Source organism: Nelumbo nucifera, chromosome 1 (assembly GCF_055504915.1).
Source record: "Nelumbo nucifera cultivar China Antique chromosome 1, China Antique-T2T, whole genome shotgun sequence".
Classification (NCBI taxonomy): domain Eukaryota; kingdom Viridiplantae; phylum Streptophyta; class Magnoliopsida; order Proteales; family Nelumbonaceae; genus Nelumbo; species Nelumbo nucifera.
The window spans coordinates 203,143,846-203,153,020 of record NC_142649.1 but is presented as its reverse complement, the minus strand read 5'-3'; the positions used below and the strand labels follow the sequence as shown (position 1 = coordinate 203,153,020).

General features: G+C 44.7%; 1 protein-coding gene across 1 annotated transcript; it reads right to left on the bottom strand.

Annotated features, from left to right (window-relative positions):
* Nucleotides 1–6,947: 6,947 nt before the first annotated feature.
* Nucleotides 6,948–8,817, bottom strand: LOC104589449 (cyclin-U4-1-like). Its single transcript, XM_010247793.3, has 2 exons — nucleotides 8,367–8,817; nucleotides 6,948–7,457 (listed from the first exon to the last, which is right to left on the bottom strand). Exons 1-2 carry the CDS (start codon nucleotides 8,699–8,701, stop codon nucleotides 7,181–7,183), a joined length of 612 nt encoding a protein of 203 aa, XP_010246095.1. The 5' UTR covers nucleotides 8,702–8,817; the 3' UTR covers nucleotides 6,948–7,180.
* Nucleotides 8,818–9,175: the final 358 nt, after the last annotated feature.

Here is a 9,175-nt window from a genome sequence, read left to right as displayed (position 1 = left end):
CTACTTACATAACACTATGGGCCAATGATCGGAGGTCACCCTTGGAAGAGCTCTAGAAACCAAGGATCCCCAATGGACTTCCCAATCCAGAGAGAACAGGAATCTATCCAATTTAGAGCAAATGGGTCTAGATTGGTGATTTGACCAACTAATGTCTTATGAGCTAAGGGGATCTCTTTAAGCTCAAAGTCCTCCACAAAGCTGTTAAACTTCCTCATGCTTTTTGTCACTCTCTGGTTAACCTTATTGGATTCCTCCGAGAATCTAATCACATTGAAGTCCCCACCCAAGCACTAGGGCCCATCCCACAACCCTCTAACATCCGCCAATTCCTCCCACAACTCCTTTCTCTTTCTGTAGTCATTCGGTCCGTAAACATTTGTGAGAATCCACGTAAAATCACCCTCAAGCTGCTTAAACTTCACGAAAACCGAGAACTTTCCGATCAACTCCTCCAAGCCTTCAACCACATCCCTCTTCCACATTGTAACAATCCCCCCGATGCACCCTAAGAGGGAGCAGCCACCCAACTGACCTCCCTGGCTTTCCAAACACTCCGTGCCCAATTGCTATTAAACTTCATTCTCTTAGACTCTTGCAACAACACAATGTCTGGGTCAAACCGTTTTATTACCTCTTTTATTGTCGCTCTCTTCCTTGCACTCCCAATTTCCCTCACACTCCAACTGAGTATCTTCATTCCACTTCTTAATTAAACCCCTTGCCACCTTCCGCTACTTTCCCCCTTTCTTCCTATCTCCTTTTACCCCGAGATTGTTGTCTCCTACATCTCTCTTCAATCTCTCAACTTCACTCAATCTCCTCTTCTTTGTTCTGATCTCCTTCTTCCTCTTCTGTAAACTTTCTTTCAATACATTCAAATCTTCTAACCTACAGCCCAACTTCTCTATAAATTCAGTTAGCAAGTCTTCTCTCACTGAGTCCTCCACCCCTACCCTTCCTACAGAAACCCCTCCATCTCTGCCCATCTGCCTGTTCTTCCTCTCCCCTGGTCCCACCTTTGTTCTTTCCACTCCATCCAACCTCCCTCTCCTATTACTTCCCTCCTTCCCTGTTTCTTTCCCTCCTCTCCACTAGCCCCTCCCCTCTTCCTTCCTCCCCTTCCCTCCTTCAAATCAATTTCCCTTCCACTTCCTTAAACACTTTTTCAATGATTTCCCACACTTTTTCACTCCTAAACCTTCCTTCCCTCACCTTCCCACTTTCCTTCATCCCCTTCTCCCCCTCCTTGGAGAGCCCGCCTTCTAGCATGGCTGCATATTCATGGGCTACAGAACATGGAACAGAAGCGGAATCTGGAACCAAGGACACATGAAACACATTAGTAGCACAAACCGAATTCACTGGGTTACCTGGGATTGGACAGGCTAGAAAAGGATTGCTCTCGGCCTCCCTCTCATGTTCCAGAGGTTGGTAAACATCTGTCTCCCTTGGTTGGTTGGAAAGTATTTCTGTCCTTTGGTCAACCTGGTGATCTTTCCCCTCTACCCCTGGTTCACCCCTAGATGGTGTGTTCCTGCTCAGCTTCCTGTTCTCCCAGTTTACCCCTTCTGATACTCCTTGCACACTCTGTAGACTTGGAAATGAGTTGACCCGATTGCAACCTACACCCTGAAATAAGCTAGCAATATTCCACCCATCCACGTCACCACCAGCACAACTACCTTTGTTGTTTACACTGCCCACACTAGTACCATCAGCAGAAAGGTCCTCCGCTTCTTCATCTCCTTCACTGCACTGCGCCCATCCTTCACCCTTCTCTTCCCTCTCTTCAGTTCCTGTCCCTATCAAATCTTGGATTCGGCCTTTCTAAGGAGCGTCGCAGTTGGCTATGCTCTTCCAAACATCACCGGGAAACCCACTGCAACACCGATTTCTTCTCCCGCTGCGCACAAGCCCCCCCCCTTTCTCACGACTTGGGACGATGATAGACCATTAGCACTGTCTATCAGCGCCTCAAGAGAAGCCCCTTTGCCCCGACCCATGTGATGACTTAAGTTATCACGTGGGTCCTTCAACCAGATCCCCCTTTAAGTGTTACGCCCACCCGACCCGCCCAAGTGACCTTTTAAGTTGTCACGTGGGCCCTTCCAATTCTGTCCCGGCTCAACCTTCACCCCACCCGACCCACCTGCCACCTTCAACGGCTCAGATCAACCCTTTTGGCTCCCTAACCCACCCTGCCCTTTCGGCACGTCAGCAAAGGAAGAGAATCCCGCCATTAAGTTGCTTAATTTAAACCTATTTGAAAAATTTTCCTTAATGGGATTTCTTGTCATTTGGTTTTCCCCAATCGGCTCAGTAACCCCAAAAAAAACTTGCGTTTGCTCCACCTTTTTGACTCCCAACAAACGCCCTCCACGTGTCCACCACCCCGCCAGCTCATCATCTTCTACCTTAGGAACACCTCCCCCCCACGACCATTCAACTTCAGAGGCCACCCACACCTTGTACCAGGCATCATCCGAGCATATTTCAATGACCCTCGGCAAGTTCTCGTGCCTTACACCAGCAACCTATAACTCCACGGCACCCAGGAATCGTTTATCAGCTTTCATCAAGATGCCTCTCAAACAATGCACAATGTGTTCAAGAACAGAGTTCCGCCAGAGGTGAAATGGAAGGCGTACAAGCTTCAGCTGGACACAACCATCTTGGACTTCGACTTCATTGCAAAATGGACTCCAATTCTGAACCTGTATCAGAACTCCATCCACCACTACTGCTTTAAAACTTAGCTCCTGGTCGCCTACATCAAGCACAACTTTCGTCTCTGCAAAAAGGAACAACAAAGCTTCACTCCCAGATCCTAACTCCCCTGCCACAGTACACAGAACCCTTCTCCAGTCTGTCACTCCTCTATCGGCCACTACCCTTCTTTTCTTCCACTCATCCTTCCCTACTCCTACCAATAATCTTCGAGGACTAGACGTGCAAGCAACCACCACTTCAGTCGGAGTGCCTTGCACTTCTACGCTCATAGAGGAACTAATCGAAACTGCCCCTTCCTGAGCTTTTTTACCCTGGTCTTTGGAGAATTGACCAGTTCTCTTCACCCCTCTACTCTCTTCACTTCCAAGGCTACAAGAAAAGACTGTAGCACCTTCACAAAATCCATCTACCCTTTCCGTAGCCTCTCTTCTGGCACACACGGTAGTTGCTTTCCACTTGTTCCGAAAAACTCCACCACAGAGATAAACCAACCCTTTCTGTTTCTTTTCACTTATGTTACATATTTCTTACCTGGTACAACCAAAGAATTCGTCCATCCAATCACCTTACCAGAGTTGATGGCCCCATCTATGAAACCTTTCAACCAGACTAAGACCTCCTTTGACACCAACACAGTCACTCTGTTATTCTCTCTGATTTTCAAAACATCCTCACCTTTGATCCTTTCCTCTTCGAACTTGAAAGTCTTGGCTTCGATCGACACCTCATACCTCCACCTTCTTACTACTCTGAACCTGCTGTCGTCCATTCGACCTTCCTCCTCCCTACTTATTAGATACTTTGGAATTGTTTGTTGATTTCTCAATTGATGAGATGCTAAGGAATTGGAAGGAAATTGCAGAATCAACTTCAGCTAAGAAAGCTTTTTTGAAGGTTAGGTGCCGAACTGACTGGGCCGAGCTTTTTTGAAGGTGGGATATTCTAATACCTTTTGTTGAATCATTTTTTTTTTGTGATGTAACAATTTTTTGTGTTAGGTACCTCGTCATTTGGTCTGCTTCTAAGTGGCTGATGCAGAGGCCGAAGTGAATTTTTGTTGGATGAGGACTTGGATGCCGAGTTGGCCAGGCCGAGTTGGGGGTAGATTAGGTGCCGAGTTAACTGGGCCGAGCTGGGCAGGTTAGGTGCCGAACTGATTGGGCCGAGCTAGGTAGGTTAGGTGACGAGTTGATTGGGCCGAGCTAGGCAGGTTAGGTGACGAGCTGACTAGAGTGCCGAACTGCCTATTGGGTGTCGAGCTGACTAGAGGACCGAGTTGGCTGGTGGCGAGCTGGATTGATTGTTGAGCTTCGTAGTTCTTTAGGGACCTGCGAGGAACCAATGTCAGAGGACCCATGATGGCTAACCCGGCGAGTCGCTCCGATGCTTAAGCCAGTACTCTCATAGTAGACTGCGAGCTAAAAATCACAAAGTCTGAGAGCTAGAATATGCTTACTTGCCCCCCCTATGCCATTGGGGTTGGTGCCTTTATATAGGCATTGTTTGGCGTGGGCTTCACGCATCGCATCCGAGATTTCTGAGAATTCGTCTAAGTGGTTCGAGATTCCCTGAGACAACCACCATGCACGTTGACCACCCTCCGGATCGTTTGGCACGTGGGCCAACTTCCAAGGATCGTGGGAGTGTTAGGACATGCACGTCGAATTTATCGGCGAGCATGTCTCGTAGGTTGCCAGGTTGGCACCTGTGCTAGGCCGCCAGGTCGGGACCTGTGCTAGGCCGCCAGGTCGGGACCTGTGCTAGGCCGCCAGGTCGGGACCTGTGCTAGGCCGCCAGGTCGGGACCTGTGCTAGGCCGCCAGGTGGGACACCATCAACTTGGATAAGGCAAGTTGTTGCCTAAGTGGTTCCGGGTGTCACCTAGTTGTTCCGAGGTGCCATGTGTCACAATATCATTGAAGGGCCAAATCCGCCCTCATCACCTTTGTCATGGTTTTGAAAATTGGATCGGACCGGACAATCAGACCATTGACCCGAGAATTGGTGGTCAAAGCTGTTCTATTACCGGGTTGGTTTTTAAAATCATGATCTTTGTTGAAGGGGATTATCTGATTATTGTCAATGCTTTATTGGGGAACCAATTGGAAATCCCATGCATAGTTGTGAAGTTATGTTTGGTGAAAAACCCAGAAAGCCATAAAATGCTTGCATTGAGCTGAGAAATCAATTTGGTATAACTAGTTTGGGTAGTTTGTTCGAACTCTGAAGTGGTTCAATCATTGCTGAAGCCCTCCCAAACGAGCCTCATAGTGTAGTTATCCAGTGTTGGATCTTGAGGATTGATGTGGGCTCTGGGGCACGAAGGGACCCTTTAAAGCTTTGGGATGGGCCAAGACTTCGCCCACACCAAGCTAAAACAGTAATAAAGTTCAACAATTACTCCTGAAGACTATTTTTCATGGGGTTGTGGTGGATGCTTCATTAATTAGAATCTCCCAAAATGGTCAGAAAACAGAAGAGAATGTCTAAACTCTCCCTTAAGAGCAAAATATGAGCAGAGACTAGACAACCAAGAAAGAAGAAAAATCAAAAGTTTGATCAATTACAGCCTGTCCGGGTGCTGCTTCGACTCAAAAACACGATAGTTGCACCCATATAATCTGAATTTGGATTTTGTTCTCACAAAATCATACTAAAATCGGGTTCAATCCTCACGAAATCATCCTGAGTTCGACTCAAAAACTGCCTGACACCCCCTTAGGGTACATCAACAGCTCTTTTCTTTAATAATAATGGAATTCGAAACAGCACCATCGCTAGAACAATTCATGCAATGCACCAACTGGGCTACCACACTCCTCAGTTGGTTATAACCTCTTTTTATCAATGAATGCTATCTTTCACTTTTATATTTTACTTTGTTTTTCATTCGTTTTTTTTTACGCTTTTCTTTAAGGACTTCGCTCTTGATTTGATTGATTGGTTATTTCTCCGACTGAATAGGTCTAGGGGTCAAGTGAGGTCCCTTGAACGGGGTCCAATCTGCTCAATTTTCAGCTCTCGACTCTCGACAGCCTCAGAGACAGACATGAACATGACCATTCGAGTAGTGGGCCTCCAACCCACATTGAGCCATAGCCTCTCAGTTTGGTTTGTGCAGACGGGTCAGCACATTGTGCTTGTCCATTCAAAGAGGAAAGCAACTGTTCGTTATAATTCCCAAATGGCAATGGGAAGGGGGTGGTGGTGAGGGATAACAAATAATACAATTCAAGTCCTTCAAAAGGGTGTAGTAGTTGATGCTTGTCTTGAAGCCTGAGGGAATGATCAATGGACAAACTATCCGACTTGGACCCATCAAGTGGTGCCGGTGGGTGAGTCTTGAAGCTTAGCTGGATGCAATGTGTAGGTACGACCGTAGAAAGTACCCATTAGTGACCAGTGAAGTGGGTGTGTGGTGTGTCACTTAAAAAAACAAATACACATACACATTTCACTTCACTCCAATTATTCCATAATAAACCATGCTTAGTTAACACAAATTTGGGGCAAATGACCAAACTAGCTCCTTGGGTTTTGTACCCAAATCTAGGCCAGTGTCACGGGTTTGCACCACACCAGTTGGGGTCTGGTCGTGGGGACCATGTTCTGGAGCCATGAGCCATCAGTGGGTGTTCCCGAACAGGAGTGCTGTTTTCATCTGTGGGATAAAGTGGCTGAGCTCTTGGACATCTGCTGAGTCTTCTGCAGCAATGGAATTAAAGCGCCAAATGTAGATAATTGGAAGCTGTGAAAGTCAGAAGTGATAAGCTGCTTGCTTTTGCATGTTCTTGAGTTTGATAATCTTCAAACTTTTTAGTGTTGCCAAAAAGAACAGCAGTAGTATCTTATTCGAACAATAAATATATGAAAGAGCCATTAAATGTAACCCAAACATCTCTCAACTAATGAGACCACAGACAAAAGCTTCACAGACAGTGGATGGGAGTGATTTTTATGAGAGATTGACAACCATAACACCTTTGCCTAGCACATGTGCAGTGTCCCCTGCTTATATAGAATAGAATGTGGACAACAATCAAGAGACAAGGGGTTGTCTTCTCTATCCAATTTTACTTTAACTTTGTCATCTACCAAAGTAACCAAACAAAACTTTTTCTTTTTACTCACTATTTATCTTTTCCAAAGATTAGTTACTACTATTAACTATCCAATTCCAATGCCACCCACAGAGCTAAAAGGAGAGTCTAATGATGGACAATACCAAGTATCTAACATGGGAAATTAGTGACATCATCCAGACTGTAAAGAAGAATTCCCACCTGTATATACCCATTGATTGAAGTCCAAAGCACAAAAAAGGAAAACCCAAAATAGAAAAGGACAAAAACAAACAGATTTAATACAGGGTCATGGGTTATGAGAGAGAGAGAGAGAGAGGATTTCTAATTTCTATCTCCAACATATATAAATCAGGCATCAAAACCTCATACAGCTAGTTGTTGTTGTTGGTGGTGGTTGGAATCATCCTCATTGAAGCAACAATGGAGCTTTGAAGATCTAACCAAGTTTAGAGGAGTTTCTACCAAGCTTAGAGGAGATTCAATGTACACCTCTCTTTGGAGGTAGGAGCAGTAGGTGTAGTAGGTGTTGGGTGTCACATTCAAGTGGAAGCTCAACCCAAAAAGGAAGTCCACTTCAAGATAATTCATCTCTGTTGTGTTGATTCCTCCAACTTTAGCATAATAGGCATTGTTGTAGTACCTGAAAAATCATAAATCAAAAGCAAAAAGTCAGAATTGGAACTACTTTGGATAGGAAAATTCCAATAGAGAAGAAACAAAATAAACGCTATTTTCGTCCCCATTTTAAATTACAATGTCACCCTCAAGTCAACCTCACAGAGCACATCAGTGTTGTATGAGCTGTACGGTTTTTTTCGTTGAACCCAAGAAATTTAATTAATTAAAAGAAATTGGAAAGCTCTGCAATGGAATTTACAGGGCTGCCATTCGCAGACAGCCTTACCGCATCTTAGGTGTCCCTGTCTGATAAAAGATGGGGAGGTTCACATGGTTGTCTTTCTCCCTCCCTGGCGGTGGACCGCTGGTTGTTTGTTTCATAATCGGTGCGACTAACATGCGCGGGTCTGCCCGGTGCATGTTAGTCAACCTTGGATTCTTCGTTTCTTTGGCTGTTCTTCTTACTAAATATATTTTTTCTCAGGCTTCGTCCGATAAGGAAATCTTAAACCTCGTTTTCATAAAAAGGTGACAATAAAGAAAGATCAAAACACCAAAATTAGATAACAGAAAGCTGCAATTCTGCATTTCCATCTCATCGGTTTCTTTTCCTCATCTGAAAAAGCTGGAAACTCCGATCAGATCGAAAAACAGATTTCAATTCAAAGCAACCCAAATCCTTCCATGAAGATTTATCTAAAAACCCACAGAGAAAAAATCGTTTTCCGGCAAACCAGAGCACACACAAGAAAACGAACCCAGAACCCCATTAAATCAGAATCCGGCTATGAAAGTTCAAACTACTCGTGAAAGTTGAAACCCAGTAAAATAAAACGAAGAAACAGAAGGAAGAGTATCGAGCAACGTACATGTCAAACTACTCATGAAAGAGGATACAAGAATTTTCAACATATCGTATCGAGCAACTTACATGTCATCCATGAATTTGGCGGCAACCATGACGCTGGTGATGAGCAGCCGATGAATATTGAGCGAATTGATGGGCAACGAGGGTTGCCTCTGAGCGAACCGATCGAGATAGACATAAGCGACGACGAAGCAAGAAGGGCTGCAGTTGGCGTACTTGAAGATCCTCTCGAGGTAGCTCTGAATTGAGATGGTGGGTCGGGTGAGACCATGGAAGACGGAGATCCTCTGCGTCTCTAATCGGCGGTTGACGTCGTTGGAATCCGCCACTCTCTGCAGCAGAGACGAGAGGAAGGTGATGACCTTGGGCATAACATGTGGGCTCTCGAGCTCCGCCATTGATGAATTGCTGTTGCTGTTTCAGAGCTGCAGAAATCAGTTTCTAAAGTTTCCTTTTATTTTCTTCTTCTTCTTACCTGCCTTGACAAGTAACGAGAAGTAGTGTCTCAAATATATATAATAGCCGCTATTTACCGGAAGGTGGTCGTTAATAGTTGTTAGAATTACTAAAATAGCCTTGCATTTGGAACTTGTGACTCCATAAGTGAGAAGGATTTCCGATGCTTGATTGGATTCTAGGTTTCTTTGCTATCTAAAGGAATGTGATTGATTGGAATTTGTTAATGGGGAAGTGTGATTAGTTGGCAATTATCTCAGCGTGTATTTTGTTTTGTAGGCGTTTTGTGATAAACGTTTTTTAAAATGTCGTTATGTTATTGTCAAAGATGATGATAGGTATACATAGATATTCATACAAATTGGCTTTGATTTATAAACGATTGGCATTATTACTTTTTTTTTTTTTGGTTTTGA

Coding starts and splice junctions, on each gene's coding strand:
- LOC104589449 (XM_010247793.3), bottom strand. CDS start 8,701: ATGGCGGAGCTCGAGAGCCCACATGTTATGCCCAAGGTCATCACCTTC. Junction 7,458..8,366: donor GCCAAATTCATGGATGACAT/GTAAGTTGCTCG, acceptor ATGATTTTTCAG/GTACTACAACAATGCCTATT.